This window comes from Lathyrus oleraceus, chromosome 6 (assembly GCF_024323335.1).
Source record: "Lathyrus oleraceus cultivar Zhongwan6 chromosome 6, CAAS_Psat_ZW6_1.0, whole genome shotgun sequence".
Classification (NCBI taxonomy): domain Eukaryota; kingdom Viridiplantae; phylum Streptophyta; class Magnoliopsida; order Fabales; family Fabaceae; genus Lathyrus; species Lathyrus oleraceus.
In genome coordinates, this window is record NC_066584.1 from 1,567,331 (window position 1) to 1,585,907 (window position 18,577).

The 18,577-nt window shown below is 34.4% G+C and overlaps 1 protein-coding gene across 3 annotated transcripts in view; it reads right to left on the reverse strand.

The window, feature by feature from the left end:
* Positions 1 to 1,113: 1,113 nt before the first annotated feature.
* LOC127093446 (GDSL esterase/lipase EXL1) overlaps positions 1,114 to 18,577 on the reverse strand; it is a 71,592-nt gene continuing 54,128 nt past the window's right edge. Inside the window, exons 1-5 of one of the 3 annotated variants that reach the window (XM_051032371.1) lie at positions 3,075 to 3,802; positions 2,535 to 2,665; positions 2,210 to 2,443; positions 1,702 to 1,957; positions 1,114 to 1,501 (exon numbers count right to left, since the gene is read on the reverse strand). In XM_051032371.1, coding sequence (XP_050888328.1) covers positions 1,311 to 1,501; positions 1,702 to 1,957; positions 2,210 to 2,443; positions 2,535 to 2,665; positions 3,075 to 3,351 — 1,089 coding nt within the window. In that variant the 5' untranslated portion in view covers positions 3,352 to 3,802 and the 3' untranslated portion in view covers positions 1,114 to 1,310. Of the gene's footprint in view, positions 1,502 to 1,701; positions 1,958 to 2,209; positions 2,444 to 2,534; positions 2,666 to 3,074; positions 3,803 to 18,577 lie in introns of those variants that run through there. The other 2 variants (XM_051032370.1, XM_051032373.1) reach the window with 2 other exon arrangements.

The following is an 18,577-nucleotide window of genomic DNA, read 5'->3' on the forward strand; positions in this document are numbered from 1 at the left end:
CGCCTTGCCTAAGGGACTAAATGTCTCATCAGCTGGGCTATCCATTACAACTTCTTAGGAACTTAGGTTCCTCAAACTAATTAAACTTTCTCCTGAGGAACTTAGTATCTCCTCGGGCGAGACCACTTCGAATAAATCGCGAGTAAAAGGAACAACCTATATCAAGCCCTAGAGACTTGATTTTCAGTCTTGTTAGAGGGCTCGATGAAAGTCTCGCCTAAAAGATTCACACGCCTGCCCAAGGGACTAAATATCTCATCAACTGGGCTATGCATTACAACGTCTGAGAAACTTAGGTTCCCCAAACTAATTAAACTCTCTCCTAAGGGACTTAGTATCTCCTCGGGCAGGATCACTTCCAATAAATTACGCTTAAGAGGCATGACCAATATTAAGCATCAGAGACTTGATTTGTAGTCTTGCTATAGGGCTCGATGGAAGTCCCTCCTAAAAGGATAATGTGCTTCGTAGAAACCATTACGCAACTAAATTAATCACTTCACCCTTATCATGTTTCGTGCTTGAGGAATTGTGGATTATGATAACTTTATTGAGCCTAAAAAGAAGTAGTTCATAGGGCCTTGAAGGAACCGGGCGAGGCATCACCTCAGGTTGCCCAACTGTGACATGGCAGATAAGGTGTTCAAGAGAGAGTCTGCTGGACCATAGCATCAAAGGGAGAAAATTGTCCCCTCTATTGTGGAGGAAGAATCGGTCCCTCCTAATCCCACAAACTCGTTGAAAAAGTAGGAGAAAATTGCTTCTTTCTTATTACCCAACTCAAGAGTCTTGCGTCCTTCCCTATGAGAAGATTTCATTATTGTATTTCAGAAATGATTTCTATTATTGTATTTCAGTGATGATTTTTTCAAAAATTGTTTATATTGAAAATGAGATAGTTGAAAAACTCATCTCAATTATAATATTTATTATTTTAACTATATCATAAAAACATGAGCACAACTTCAAAAAAAGTAAATGCCTAAATCTTTTTATATTTATCAGACAATATTAACCTGAGATACATCGAATAATTTAAACTTCTTATTACCTTTTATGCATTTCAAAATTTAAACTTCTTTTACTAAATTATACTTTTAAATTTGACCACCTCTAGGCTGAACTTTTTACTCCATATCTTACTATATACATTATAGAACAATTGAATGAAGTCAAGCAAGAACAAGCTTCATATATGTATCACACTTTAGATAAAATGAATTCTACTAATAAAAAACAACATAAATTTTTTTAAATATATTAATCAAACATCATCCTTGCTAAGATTGTATAATTCTGTAAACTTATACCTAAGTAAACTTGTGGAAGTATTTCTGGAGAATAGGGGGAACAAGTTTTTTGTAAACAGATTCAGTAGGGTGAAAACTGTCCCAAAACACATAATCCAAATCATTGGAACATGTGACATCCAAACTGTTACATAAATAAGTAACTTCTATTGTTCCTGTGCCACAACACCCTTTGTTTCCCACTTCATACCCTACAAGTTCACAATAAATATTTTCTATACGTTAAATATCTTTACATGATTATTTATTTGCAGATTCGAATCTGTAATATTTTATTTATTTATTTATTTTAAAAATTTTGAAAATTTATTTATTTTCAAAGTTTTGAATTCTGATCATCAATCTACTAGACAAAAAAAAATTAAAGATACAAATGATACCAGAACATTACCATATTGTTGGTTATTGAGAATGATATCAAGTAGAGGATTGTAAACATCCATGTAAACAACTCTGCTATTTGGAAAGTTCTTGTTAAAAGAATCAATCCCAAGTGACAATTTGTTGTTAAAGAATACAGATGCATCATTGTATTGTTCCACACAATTTCTTTCTATTCCTCCTGCCATTGTTCTTTGAAATGGAACACACCCCATAGGTGGTACATTAAATACTCCAATCCTCCTTGCACCTAGGTCATACATATCCTTCAATTGTATCCAAAAGAAAAAATAAATGTTACATCGCAAAATAGTTACGATAGTTAGAAACTCATTTTTGATACACAACGCCACCTGATTATTCAGGTTTTAAAATACCGTCTAGTCAGTTGAATAAAAGACTAATTCAAATCGCACACAATTGTATTACATATTTATTCAACCGAATCAACCAGACTATGACGGGTGCAACAAAAATTGGGAGTTGATGAAATATTTTTGATGAAATAGTAAAATTACCTTGTAGAAGTTATAAGCTGAGTTGACTAAGAAATCAGAGTATGTAGGAAAATCATATTCCACTTGTCTCATATGAGACAAATAGTATGTGTTAGAAATATCATTGCTTCCTAATGCCACAAAAAATAGACTATTGGCTAAAATGAAGTTTGTTCTATCATCACCAACAAGTGCTTTAAGTTTAACAATGTAATCTTTGAACAACTCTAGTTGTCCAGACATAGATATAGCTACCTGCTTAAACAGAGTAAGGAAGAAGAATTCATAAATGAAAATACCAATTTTTTTAGTTTCACTATTTGGGGTTGATGAAAAATATATTTACCTCTAATTTTGATGTCATTGGATCATATCCTGCACCACCAGATGCAAAGTTCACACCTGTGAGCAGTTCACAAGGCTGCAGATTTGGATCCAAATATGCTGGTAGATACTCTTTAATTCCTAATTCTTCAACTGAAATTTAAAATGATAAACAAAAACAACTCTATTAAATATCATATCCATCAATCCTAACTCAACTAACAAAAAATTAATATTGATAATTAAACGTCATTATCAGAGTTCGAGCCTATGAATTTTTAGTGATGTTTTAGTAGTTATTAACAAAAAAATATCATATCATATAAGCATTGGTAACACTATTTAAAATAGCTTTTAAAATTAGCTTATAACATTTTCATAAGCTATTTTCAGTCTATTTTCACAAATTATAATGACTTTTATTTTTTTATAGAAATAATTTATAACAATACATGTGTTATAAATGACAGACTTGCACACTTTAGTGTTATATTAATATTCAGTTTTTATCGTTTCGATTCGTAACTAAAAATTAAACAGATAAATATAAAGCATATATTACCTATAAAATCCGAGGGAACCTTTCCGTTGCTAAATCTTCCGGTTGCAATTCCTCCTTGAAAATCTTTCCCATATGGAGGGTAATTACACCTAGATGGTGTTGTCATGTTGTTGTTATTTCCAGTATCCATGATTGAATCTCCAAACACAAACACTGCTGGAACCGAAACATTTGGCGGCAGTTTCAAAACCGCTATTGTTTTGCCAAAAACAACTAAAAATATTGTGAAACGGAGAAATGTAGTGGAAAATAGATAAGAATGTGCTGGGAAGTTCATAATGTATAAAAATGGTACACTACTATATAACTGTGTATAGTTTTTGTTTAGAGCATTTTCTCCTTCTAGTGCAATATCAATATGAAGGAAGATCAATGACAAAAATTGAAGGGTATTTATTTGTGCTGTGATGTGAGATTGTTATGCAATGAAGGTAAAGTTTTGTCAGCAGTTTACTGAAATGAGTAAGATTGGATTTAATTGCATGTGGGTGCATTAAATAGGTTGTGCCAACTATGCCTAAAGACCTCGTAACTGTAACTTTCATGAAACCCAATTGGGTTTGGTATAATGACCCACGCTCTATCTATAACTAGAAACAATGTACACAACCATTCTCTTAGGTTCATTTGCACCATTTTATTGAAGTCTTCAAAAACAATATTATGAATATCGCAAATTCGAACTCGATGTTTATGCAGCAATCAAATGAATTGAATAAACCAATTTTGATAGTCAGTAAATAAGACACTTAATTGAGACAGGGAGAGTCCTATAATGTATGTTCATACTTCATAGGAATAGTATTGCTTTAATTAATGTAAAGAAGCAGGAGTGGTTGATGCGTTGAAAATTTCATGAGTCGGATGGGATTCAATAATATAAAGAAATGGAAAGTTTAGGAAACAAGTTTCATGAAAAGGATAAGACTTTCATACTATTATTTACTAATTAATTGCTACTTCTCCGCGTGTAACTGGCAATATATATATATATATATATATATATATATATATATATATATATATATATATATATATATAATTTGGGAATAAGGAGAAAAACAAATTAAAAAATCATAATTCGAAAGACTGAAATCCTAAAGATATCTTTAGCGAGTAATTCAACGAAATCATTCAGATAATCATGATAAATCTATAAACAAAGATTAAGCTGCAAGCTTTTTTTATTGATAATATATTTTTATTTAATAGAAAACTAGGACACATAAATTAATATGAAAAATTAAGACAAAATAGTAAAATAATGAAAAGAAAAAAAAAGCAAAAGTTATAAAAGATATAAAAGTAGTTAAGAGTTTCAAAAAAGTGTGCAAAAACTTCAATCGTAGTTAAAGACAGAAAACAAACATAAGAGAAAAAAATCAAACCGAAAAAAAGGGAAACTAAAATCAACCAAACAAATTATCTAGATTATCCTAAATCCTCTTACACATAAATTTCCGGAGATAGCAAGTTGAAAGAAAGTATACAAAACCACATGCACAAAGAAAAAAAGGACAACTGATCATCCAACACACCCTTAATTATCCAGTCACTTGAACAAGTTCTGCTCCCAGTCAACTAGAGAAATACCAAAACCCGAAGCATAGGTATGGACCCACTTCCACGCTAAGGTAATAATCATAGACAACCTGTGATTAATTCTTAAGCTTTCCCGATAAAAAATAACTTTATTATGCATTTTCCAAATAGTTCATACCACAAAATGATAGATCTTGACCAAACCTAAAAACTCAAGAACCCTGCAAGAACTCAAGAACCCATATGATCGAGTATGGTTGAGGCGTCAACCATCCTAACCACTTAAAAACTCTATGCAATATGACATATCTAACCTCACACAAAACAAAGAGATAATCCATTGATTCCACCATCCCAACCCACACAAGACACCCCATATTACTAGAATCTGACAAAGTTTGATGCCTCGGGAGATTCTGCCTAGTCGATAACCTATTTTGGATCAACTGCCAAGAGAATAATACAACTTAAGAAGGAGCCAAACTCTTCTAAATCGTAGAAAGCCCCATCAAATCCCTTTCAGACCTACCTTACATGACTCCAGTCAAAGGCAAAAGGTTATCATAAGTAAAGCTAGTTGAAAATCCCTTATTCGGGTTTGGCTTCCAAACCAAAGTATCTTCCTGACCACGCTTAACGACACCCAAAATAAGGACAAGAAATGTCTCAAAGAGCTCCTCCTCTCAGACTAGAAAAATCAGCCTTCACCTAAAACTCCCGACCTAAACATCCCTCTCATAGGCACTCAAATAACCCACCACCCGAGACTTCTACTCTGACATAAGAAAAAATCTCTCAAAAGAAACACACTGAGGGGTAGTCCCTACCCAAACATCATGTTAAAACCTAGTCTTCATACCATCTCTAACCATCTTCACACAAGAGGAGAGAAACTAGTCAGACTCTTGATCGGATGGAGACTTAAGAAGAGAAACACCTTCCCACTAATGAGATACCCTTATAAGACAAACCTTACATGCCACCCAAAGGGGATCCAATGCAAACCCTTGAGACACATACCTTTCTTTGTTAATGTCTCTCAAAATCGAAGGAGAATCCAAACAAAAATCCTCCACCTTCACTTACTTAGCAATGTATGATTAACAAGTCTAAGATCATTCACCCTTGACCCACCCGCCCTTTTGGGTTTACGCACATCCTCTCACTTAAACCACGCAATCTTAACTCCTCACTTTAATCACACGAGAGAAAACACCTTTAAAAACCAACCAACTTCTTCCAAACTGAAATCGACATTGATGACTTCTCAGCAAGTGTGCTGATAATGTCACTGTAATAAAAAGATCAAATCCATAAGGACTGCCTTCAAATAAGACAAAATATATGCAATGTATAGAAAATAGTAAAAAGGGGGGTTTCAAGTTTGCAATGCGAAAAGTAAATAAGAGATTAAATAGAATTACGAAAGCAATTAGGTTATGTTTTAGAATCCCTTATTCCTCTATTGTTGATGTTTGATGCCTTGTAAAAATGACCTTATCACTATAATCCCACGGTGAATTAATAAAACCATTATATTTGATCCCTCACAAAATAAATCGCTGACCACTACTCGGAGCTTTCTATCCCTAGTCCGCTAGCGTAAAGAGGGTTAGGTGATGTATAGAATATTAACTCCCTATGCCACTACCTAGGGTCTCCTATTCCTATTCAACCAACGTAAGTACAACAATTTCTCTATGTCTAACACATAGATTAATGGTCAATATTCCCTATGTGCCCCAAATCAGATTAAAATACTATCTCACATAAAAAGCATTAAGAACAATAAGAAATTGAATAACATTATAGATCAAAAGGTTCATACAAAGCCAAATCAACATATAATCCAACAATATTGAAATAGGTTCATCATAACACAATCTAACCTAGAGGATCTTAGATACTCATAATTCAAATAACAATATCACAATTGATAAATGGAAATAACATATGAATTCCCTTGAAATAATAGCTTCAAATGCCCTAAAAATCACCCTTGGTACTCTCCAAATCGTGCCTTGCTCTCTCCAAATCGTAATCCTTGTGAAAGTGCAGAAATTCCCCTTTTATTGGCTCCATAATGGACCAGAACGCGTCCAAAAATCCCAGAAAAATGGACCATCACGCGTGTGATGACTTGCATCGCACGCGCAATGCAACTTTTATGGCCCTATCACGCACGATGTTGTGTGATGGTGCATGTGATTATTTTCGAAGCTGCACTCTTTTTTTCTCTTTTTTCACTCAAATTTTTACTAAGTCCACAATCTTCACACTTAGCTTTTTTTTCTCCTTATTCTTTGATCTTTCTTCTTTATTTTGGGACACCTTTCCCTTATTCTTTGATCTTTCTTCTTCATTTTGGGATACCTTTCTCTTATTTTGATATGATTTTTCGACTAAATTTATGCAATGACAGACTGTCATCACAACCCCAAACTTGAATCGTTGTTTGTCCTCAAGTAACTCCCTTGCAACTGCATATTTCAACAGAAAATAAGTTGCACAATAACAATCGAACATCACCAAATTAAATATTTCTTTTACCTGACCATTATTCTAGCTTCCAACTTCTATATGGCGAATTCAGAAGACGTCCTCAACATTGACGAGTACTTAACCTGTCTCTCAACTTATTTTAACTCACTCAAAGGATATGGTGATCTGTTAATCAACATGCAAAATCAATTATGCTTAGCTTGATCATGTTCTAATAGAGTTCATCATAGAAATCACAACACACACATTAAATGTCTTTTCAGGTTGTAACTTGGCTTATGTTTTGGTAGGATATTTTTAGGAAAGTAGGTTTAAACCTTTGCAATTAGGTGTCTAGTTCTCCTTCTATCATCATACTTCTTTGTTCCTTTTTTTCGGTACTTGAGATTTTTGGTCCTTCTTATACTATCATTATTTCTTTTCTCATTTTTTTTTGAAGAAATGTCTTTTCCGTTTTCTTTTTTCTTATTTATAAGCAAAAATTTTCTACCTTTTAAGAAAAAAAATATTATACGCTCACACACATCTGAGATCTCGATTTAGAGTATGTGTAAGAGCATAAAAATATTGTAATAAGAAAAAAAATTATTAACAATATAAAAAAAATTAAAAATTAAAAAATAAAATAATAATGAACAAGAACTATTATACGCTCACACACATCTGATATCTCAATTTAGAGTATTGGTGATGAAGCGCACCTAACAATATTATAATATTTGTCAATTGAACTAAGATTTATTTGACATTAATAGAAAGAAAGAGAGAAAAGTAGGACACAAAAATCATTTAGATAATCATGATAAATCTATAAACAAAGATCATGATGCAAACTCTTATTGATAATATATTTTTATTTAATAGAAAAGTAGGACACAAAAATTAATATAAAAAATTAAGGCAAAATCCGTTAAAAAAAATGAAAAGAAAAAAAACAAAAGTTATATAAGATATAAAAGTAGTTAAGAGCATAAGTTAAAGTGTACAAAAACTTCAATCATAGTTAAAGACCATGACGGAAAACAAACATAAGAGAAAAAAAATCAAACCGCCAAAAAGGAAAACTAAAGTCAACCAAACAAACTATCTATATTATCCAAAATCCTCATACACGGAAACCTTCGGAGAGAGCAAGCTGAAAGAAAGTATAAACAACCACCTGCACAAAATAAAAAAGAGGACAGTTGGCCACGCAACACACCCCTAACTACCTAGTCACTTGAATAGGTTCTGCTCCCAGCCAACCAGAGAAATACCAAAACCTGAAGCATAGGTATGAAAGAATTTCCATGCTAAGCCAATAATTATAGACAACCGGTGATTAACTGTTAAGCTTTTCCGACAAAAAATAACTTTATTATGCATTTTCCAAATAGTTCATACCATATAATGACAAATCTTGACTAAGCCTAAAGAAGCTTGTTTCCCATGACCAAAACTTTGCAACAACTCAAGAACCCATATGATCGAGTATGAAAGAGGCCTAAACCACCCTACCCACTTAAAAACTTTATACTAGATGGCAGATGCAACCTCACATAAAACAGAGATAATTCACCGACTCCACCCGCCCAACCCACACAACACATCCTTTATTAGTAGAATATGACACAGTTTGATGTCTTAGGAGATTCTGCCTAGTCCTTAACCTATTTTGGATCAACTACCAAGAGAATACGACAACTTAAAAAGGATCCCAACTCTTCTAAATCCTAGAAAGCCTCCTTAAATCCCTCTCAGGCCTACCTTACCTAACTTCAGTCATAGGCAAAAGGTTGTCATAAGTAGAGCTAGCAGAAAAGACCTTATTCGGGTTTGGCTTCCAAACCAAAGTATCTTTATGACCATGCCTAACAACATCCAAAATAAAAACAAGAAAAGTCTCAAAGACCTCCTACTCCCAAACTAGAAAAATCAGCCTTCACCTAAAACTCCCAACCTAAACATCCTTCTCCTAGGCACTCAAAGAACCCATCACCAGAGACTTCTACTATGACATAAGAAAAAGTATCTCAAAAGAAACACACTTAGGGGTAGTCCCTACTCAAACATCATGTCAAAACCTAGTCTTCAGATCATCCCCAACCATCCTCACACAAGAGGAGACAAATCAGTCAGACTCCTGATCTGATGGAGACTTAAGAAGAGAAACACCTCTCCACTAATGAGATTCCCTCCTAAAATAAACCTTACATGCCACCCAAAAGGGATCCAATGCAAACCCTTGACACACATACCTTTCTTTGTTCATGTCTCTCCAAACAGAAGGAAAATCCAAACAAAAATCCTTCACCTTCACTTACTTAGCAATTTAACATTAACAAGTCTAAGATCATTCACCCTTAACCCACCCGCCCTTTTTGGGTATACACGTATCCTCTCACTTAACCCACGAGATCTTAACTCTTCACTTTTATCCCATGCGAACCTTTTCAAACCAACTGAAACCTTCATCGATGACTTATCGGCAAGTGTACCGATAATGTCGTAGTAATAAAAAGATCGAATCCACAAGACTTCCTTCAAAGAAGACTATATGTGTGCAATGTATAAAAAATAGTAAAAATGGGGGGTTTTGAGTTTGCGATGCAAAAAGTAAATAAGAGATTAAACATAATTACAAAAGTGGTTAGGTTGTATTTTAGAATCCCATATTCCTCTATTGTTGATGTTTGATACATTGTATGAATGATCTTATCACTATAACCCCACAGGGTTAACAAAACCGTTATAGTTGATCCCTCACGAAATAACTCACTAACCACTACTTAGAGCTTTCTATCCCTAGTCCGTTAGCATAAGCAGGGTTAGGCGATGTATAGAACGTTAATTCCCTATGCCACTACTCACAGACTCCTATTCCTATTCAACCAGCGTAAGTAAAATAATTGCCCTAGGTCTAACATATAGATTAATGGTCAGTATTCCCTATGTGCCCAAAATCAGATTAAAAAAGTATCTCACATAAAAATTATTAAGAACAATAAGCAATTATAAATCAAAAGGTTCATACAAAGTCAAACCAACATAGAATCCAACAATATTAAAATAGGTTCATCATAACACAATATAATCTAGAGGAGCTTAGCTACTCATAACTCAGATGACAATACCACAATTGATAGATGGAAATAACATATGAATTCCCTTGAAGAATGGCCTCCAACTGAAGAAAAATTGTGATCCAAAATTCAGCGGAAATTAAAAATTCTCCTTTAGTGATCCTTACGAATTGACATGATCAGTAATAGAAATCGTTACCTCTTGTGGCGATTGAAACCTTTGATGCAGATCTTATGAGTGATCACGAGTGTTAAGTATTGACCATGCCTCTACTTAGTCCACACAAACGGATTCCTTCAGTCTCAGTGCTAGCTGCTACGAATGAAGGCTTTAAGTGAGAGAGACGAGAGAGAGAGAGAGAGAGAGAGAGAGAGAGAGAGAGAGAGAGAGAGAGGGGGAGAGAGAGAGAGAGAAAGAGAAATGAAATTTCATCTAATCAAATGCTTCTGCATAAGGGTTCTATTTATAGGACCACTTGTATGGGTTGTAAGCTAAAAACCCACTTAAGTGTATGTGGCCCATATCTTATGATATACCAAAAATCATGTAAGCGTGTGGTACCTTACCATATTTCGTATTATACTTAAGTGCACTGTATCTTACGATGTTCTACAATTCACTTAAGTGCATTGTACCTTACGGTGTTCCTTATTTACTATATCTCTCATCAATTTGTTCTTTTGTGTGTGATCCTGTAGGTTTTCACGACATTGGCAATTATATTAAATCACATATTTAACATAATAAACAGCGAGCGGTATCTAGCAACACATCTATTCTACCCAAGACACGAAAATGTCATGTGATCTGACAAATCCCTTTTTGTGATAATACTTGTCTGTACAATTATCCTTTTTGCCCTTATATCTATATTGAACACAAGGCATAGACTATGTCATCCTTGTCCAATTCAATATTGGGCCCTTAGACATTTATCCTGTTATGCAGGATGGGAAAATTCCATCTAGGTCACTCATGTCCCTTAGCATGCTTCGTAGAGTACCCATCAACTGTCTTTATGGTCATCGACTTACGGACAATGTTTGATTAACAATAAAGCACTATACTCTACACATAGGGTCCATAGTGGTTTCAGGTCGAAAGGTGGTATACACCACTATCACCATGAGAATAACTTATGACACTCTGCATAACATTTTATGTAGTATTCTCATAGCGGGTCAATCCAGTATAAATATTACTCCTAATATTCATACCTATGTTTAAGAGTTGATAACTCCTTATCCATGATCCATGAGATATGATCATCAGTCTATATACATAATAGTCTTAATGCTTTAATGTTATCACACTTCACAACAAAGCTCGAGTACGAATACTTTAAGAACAATGTCCTTATGTTTAATGGGATCTCATGATTAAGTCACACTTGACACATTAAACGGAGTAGCTATTCTAGGGACTTTATTAAACAAACATAATAAAGAAAAAGTCTTTTATTATTAATAAATAATTCGATACAAGTACCAAAATTATTGGCCTCTAGGGCTTACACCAACACTTCAATTAATTTAAATACCCTAAAAGTCACCCTTGGTGCTCTCTAAATCGTGGTTTGCTCCCTCCAAGTCGTAACCCTTGCGAAAGTGCATAAAATCCCCTTTTATTAGCTTCAGAATGGACCATAACGCGTCAGAAAAGCCTAGAAAAGGGACCATCGCACGCGTGATGACTTGCATCACGCGTGATGCAACTTTTATGGCCTTATCACGCACACGATATTGCGCTATGGTACATGTGATTATTTTCGGAGTTGCACTCTTTTTTGCTCCTTCTTCACTCAAATTTTCGCTAAATCCACAATCTTCACACTTAGCTATTTTTTCTCATTCTTTGGTATTTCTTCTTCATTTTGGCTCATCTTTCACTTGTTTTAATATGATTATTCGATTAAATTTATGAAATGACAGATTGTCATCACAAACCCAAACTTGAATCATTGCTTATCCTCAAGTAACTCGCCTACAACTGCACATTTCAACAGAAAACATGTCGCACAATAACAACCGAACATCACCAAATTAAATATTTCTTTTACCTTACCATTATTCTAGCTTCCAACTTCTATCTGGAAAATTCGGAAATTGTCCTCAACATTGACGAGTACTCAACCTATCTCTCAACTCACTTTAACTCATTCAATAGATATGGTGATCTCTCAATCAACATGCAAAATCTATTATGCTTAGCTTGATCATGTTCTAATAGAGTTCATCACAGAAATTATAACACACACATTAGAGATCTTTTCAGGTTATAACTTGGCTTAAGTTTGGGTAGATATTTTTAGGAAAGTAGGTTTAAACCTTTGGAGTTAGGTTCCTAGTTCTCCTTCTATCATCATACCTCTTTGTTCCTTTTTTAAGGTACTATAGATTTTTAGTCCTTCTTATACTATCATTCTTTTTTTTCTCTTTTTTTTGAAGAAATATCTTTTCGACTTCTTCTTTTTTCATAAAATTTGAAATTTTTTGCTAATATTCTCTAGTACCCCAACCCCAAACTTAAAAGTTTCCTCAGTTCCAAGAACAACCCCAAACTTAATATTTTTCATACACTTAGGAACTATACTTCTACCTAACTCCAAAGAGAGGGTGGAAATAAAAGATCTTTCAAGTCATATGAATAAGAATTTTAGGCTACGTCACCAAAAGAAAGACTAAAGCTCAAAGTGGTTAGCAATGGATATACATATTACTACAGGGTGATTTAAAAAGGCTCAAAGTTATAGACAAAAAACGGCCTCAGTGTGTGTTGTTCAAACCAGGTAAACTTAATCGGAAATAGATCAAGCCAGATAAAATAATAATCCATGGATACATTCATAAAGAAAGAAAAGTGAACAATTGAAGTTATTTGACTCAAACCTTACTAGATGAGGTATATATAGATTGAATACAAGTCTGTTGATTCTTTTCTCATCATTTTCCTTCAAGTTTCTAGTTGCTATTGTGATGATCAAGTTTCTTTTGGATCATCTGTTCATTGCTAAAGTGCTAAAGTTGTAAATCTGGAAGAAAAAAAACACAGCTACAAACTTGTTTATTAAAGAAAACATAGATCATCATGGAGAGGTTATGCTCGAGTAGCTAATTTCTCTTTTGGAAGGTCTCGAATAAAAATAGTTTAAATTCTACAAAACAAAACAAAATGGCTATAACCGATGTGTTGCCTCCCATCCAACGCTTCTTTAGGGTCCTAAGCTTGACCTTTCGATTTTTGTGTTAGGGCGGCATATATGACAAGAAAAACACATCATCCTTATTCTTCCTTTTATTTGGTATGGATTTCATCACTGTCAGGAATTTAAGGTTTTTCTTCTATATTCTCTTTAGTTTGATATTATCGAACAAGGCATAAATATCATCCAATACTTCATCTATTTCTCTTCCTTTATCAGCCTTGTTGCTAGGTGTAGGATTATTCTTTTGTTGAAGATGTTGTAGTTGGATATCTAAATCTGAACGAATTATTAAAATTAAAGCTCCCTCCAAAATGATACAATCTTCTACTTGCATTCTTACTCTTGTCCCACGTATCTTTTTCACCTTTGTTGCTTCTATTTTTTCTTCTATCTCTTTATCATGTGTTTTGCATTTTTCTTCTTCTTTCTCCTTTTTAACTCCTCATTCATCGAATACCTCACGTTCCTGTTTGACTTCTCTTTCAATTTCCTTATCTCTAGGATTATTTAACATATTTTCATAGAAATACTCACTAGTTCTCAATTTTAATGTTAATTGGCTAGATACTTGACGAAGTACCATCTTTAAATTCTCAAAGGATGTTTCTATGTTGCTTCACACGGTTTCTCAATCATGTTGATTTTCTCGATATTGAGTTGAGTCATCTTTATAAATTGAGTCAGGGTTTCTTCAAGTTGAGACGATGAATCCTCCTCCCATGAATGGTAAATGTAAGGTTCATGTTATGAGTAATTTCTAGCATTTTCCAGAATGAGCATTTTTGCTACAAGTTCTTTTGCATAAGCTTCAAACTTTGAAAATGTAGCATAGACGTCATCTTGCATGATTGTCTTGACCTTGCATACAAACAAAAAGAAAAATACCTTAGTAACATTGCACTAAATAAAAAATTTAAACAAAAATAAAACTAAAAAGAGAAAGAAATAGAAATTAAAAATCAAGAAGAAATAAAAAAAAATTACAATTGAAAACAAAAACAAAAACAAAAATAAATTAAATATTGCACAAGCGTCGCCTTGTTGAGATTATCAATAGTCTTTGGCAACGACGCCAAAAACTTGATGACTTCTCAACAAGTGTACCGATAATGTCGCAGTAATAAAAACATAGAATACACAGGGACTAACTTCAAACAACATGAAATATGTGCAAGGGGGTTTAAAGGAGAAGAGCGATCCAAAACGCAGCGGAATTTAAAAGAAAAATCTTCTTTAGTGATCCTTACTAATGGGCATGATCGGTGATAGAATCGTTACCTCTTGTGGCGATTGAAACCTTTGGTGCAGATCTATGAAGTGATCACGAACGTTGAATGGTGACAACGTCTCTACTTAGTCCACACGAACAGATTCCTTCATTCTCAGTGCTAGCTGCTACGAATGAAGGCTTTGAGTGAGAGAGAGAAAGAGAGAAACGAAATTACAACTACACAAATGCTTCTGCACAAGGGTTCTATTTATAGAACCACTTGTGTGGGCTGCAAGTTAAAAAGTCCACTTAAGTGTATGTGGCCAATATCTTATAATATGCCAAAATCACTTAAGTGTGTGGTACGTTACCATATTTTGTATTCTACTTAAGTACACCGTACCTTACGATGTTCTACAATTCACTTAAGTGCATCGTACCTTACGGTGTTCCTTAGTTACTCTATCTTTCATAAATCCGTCCTTTTGTGTGTGACCCTGTAGGTTTTCGCGGCATTGGCAATTATATTAAATCACGTATTTAACATAATAAATAGTGAGCGGTATCTAGCAACACATCACTACTACCCAAGACACGAAAATGTCATGTGATCTGACAAATCCTTTTGTGATAATACCTATGTGTACAATTACCCTTTTGTTTATATTGAACACAAGGCATAGACCGTGTCATCCTTGTCTAGTTCAATATTGGGCTCGTAGACATTTATCCTGTTACGCAGGATGGGAAAATTCCATCTAGGTCACTCATGTCCCTCAGCATGCTTCGTGGAGTACCCATCAACTGTCTTTATGGTCATCCAGTTACGGACGATGTTTGATCAGCAATAAGGCACTCGATTCTACATTTAGGGTCCATAGTGGTTTCATGTCGAAGGGTGGTATACACCATTATCACCATGAGAATAACTTATGACACTTTGCATAACATTCTATATAGTATTCTCATAGTGGGTCAATCCAGTATAAATATTACTCTTAATATTCATACCTATGTTTAAGACTTTATAACTCCTTATCCATGATCCATGAGATGTGATCATCAGTCTATGTACATAATAGTCTTAATGCTTTAATGTTATCTCATTTCACAATAAAGCTCGACTACATATACTTTATGAATAGTGTCTTTATGTTTAATGGGATCTCATGATTAGGTCACACTTGATACATTAAACGGACTAGCTATTCTATGGACTTTATTAAACAAACATAATAAAGAAAAAGTCTTTTATTATTAATAAATAATTCGATACAAGTACCAAAAGTATTGGCCTCTAGGGCTTACACCAATAGGGTTTTCGAGTTTGCAATGCGAAAAGTAAATAAGAGATTAAACATAATATGAAAGCGGTCAGATTGTGTTTTAAAATCCCTTATTTCTTTATTGTTGATGTTCGATGCCTTGTTTGAATGATCTTATCACTATAACCCCATAGTGAAATAACAAAATCGTTAAAGTCGATCCCTCACGAAATAACTCACTAACCACTACTTGTAGCTTTCTATCCATAATCCTCCAGCGTAAGTAGGGTTGGACGATGTATAGAATGTTAATTCTTTATGTCACTACTCGGGGTCTTCTATTTCTATTCAACCAGTGTAAGTAAAACAATTGCCATAGGTCTAACACATAGACTAATCGTCAGTATTCCCTATGTGCCCAAAATCAGATTAAAAGAGTATCTCACATAAAAAGCATTAAGAACAATAAGCACTTGAATGGCATTATAAATCAAAAGGTTTATACAAAGTCAAATCATCATAGAATCTAACAATATTGAAATAGGTTCATCATGATACAACCTAACCTATATGAGTTTAGCTACCCATAATTCAAATAACAATATCACAACTGATATATGGAAATAAGATATGAATTCCTTTAAAGTAATGGCATCCAATGACTTCAAATGCCCTAAAAATCACCCTTGGTGCTCTCTAAATCCCGCTTTGCTCTCTCCAAATCACAACCCTTATGAAAGTGCAGAAAATCTCCTTTTATTGGCTTCAGAATGGACCAGAACTTGTCAGAAAAGTCCCAAAAAAGGGATCATCACGCGCGTGATGACTTACATTAGGCATGATATAGCTTTTATGGCCCTATCATGCGCGCGATAGTGCATGTGGTTATTTCCGAAGCTGCACTCTTTTTTGCTTATTTTTCACTCAAATTTTTACTAAGTCCACAATCTTCACACTTAGCTATTTTTTCCTCATTCTTTGGTCTTTCTTCTTTATTTTGGATCATCTTTCACTTGTTTTGATACGATTGTTCGACTAAATTTATGCAATGGTGGACTCTCACATGGCATCTTCATGTAGGACAAATAAAACCCATGGATTAAATTCACCACCGAGTCCAATGGAACAACCCGACAATCTAAAATAACAAATTTATTTCTCCATGAATCTAAAAGCTTAGAAATTATGTTAATATGAGGGTCCTAAGTATTTTTCTTCTTTGGTTTCTCACCCACCGGAAGCCTTAGATACTTAAAAGGAAGGGACCCCACCTTACAGTGTAAAAAGCCCTCTGCCATATCCAGGAAAAGCCTGCCCACATTCACGCCAAACAAACAACTCTTGACAAAGTTCACTTTGAGGCCTGAGGTAAGCACAAAACTTCTGAGAACCACCTTGAGAGTCCAAAGATTCTCGTTAGTTGCTTACCCATTCACTAAGACTAAGAGGTTACCCGAAAAGACACAAACATGAATCCAATCCTTCCACTGATCATCAAAACCAAATATCTGTAACATATAATCCAAGAAAAGACCAACTAATAGAGTCTTAACACTTCTCAAAATCCACTTTGAACAGAATACACTCTCGTTTAGACACCTTAGCAAGGTTTAAAACTTCAATAAGAGCAATCACTTCATCCACCAAATTCCTTCCTTTAAGAAATATTGATTGCTTTATGGAGATAAGCTTCCCCGTGACCTTGGCAAGCCAAGCTGCTAACACTTTAGCCACCAACTTATACAAAGAACCAATAAGATAGATAGGTCTAAAATCCCCCACACGTAGGAGAATCACCCTTCAGGATAAGAGTGATAAAAAATGACATCAGACTCTTAAACAACACTTCATTCTCAAAATATTGGTCAAACATCACATTAACCTCTTCTTTTATTAACTCCCACAATTTATTATAGAAAGCGAAATTGAAATCATCTGGACCTGGACTCTTGGAACCATCAATCTCAAAAACGACTTCGTCTACTTCTGAAGGAAAAAACCTAACTAAAATGGACTCGGACTCAGCTGAAGAAAGACAAGGAAGAGAAACCTCGTCATGGGTTGGCCTAAAAGCCTCATAATGAAAAAAAAAATTCTTAAATTTCCTAAAATCTCCTCTCGAACCTCAAAAAATTTATCCAACCAAAGATCTCCCACATAAAGAGCAACCAAAATATTCCCCATGCTCATCGTCTTAACACAAGCGTTAAAGTACCATGTATTGACATCACCCTCTTTCAACCAAACTAATCTAGATCTCTAGAAAATCTGACAGTAATGACATCAAATTAGATCCCACACCTCTTAAAAAAATCTGAGACCTACTGACTAACTCCTCTTTAGGAAGAGACTTAGACTTCGATCTTAACTCTCACTACGCCAAAAATGACTTTTAACAGCGCATCTTAGACAGCGCTTTTAAAAGAAAGCGCTGTCTAAGGTTAAAATTAAAATAAAACACGGAAAATGTTCCAAGAAAATAATGAAAGCGTTGTCCAAGGGGGGGTCTTAGACAGCGCTTTCTAAAAGCGCTGTCTAAGACCCCCCCTTAGACAGCGCTTTTAGAAAGCGCTTTTAAATATAGACCTTAGTCAGCGCTTTTGATAAAGCGCTGTCTAAAGTCTTTAAATTAAAAAAAAAAAATAAAACCAAAAGCGCTGTCTAATGGGGGGGTTTAGAAAGCGCTTTTGGAAAGCGCTGTCTAAGGCATACCTTA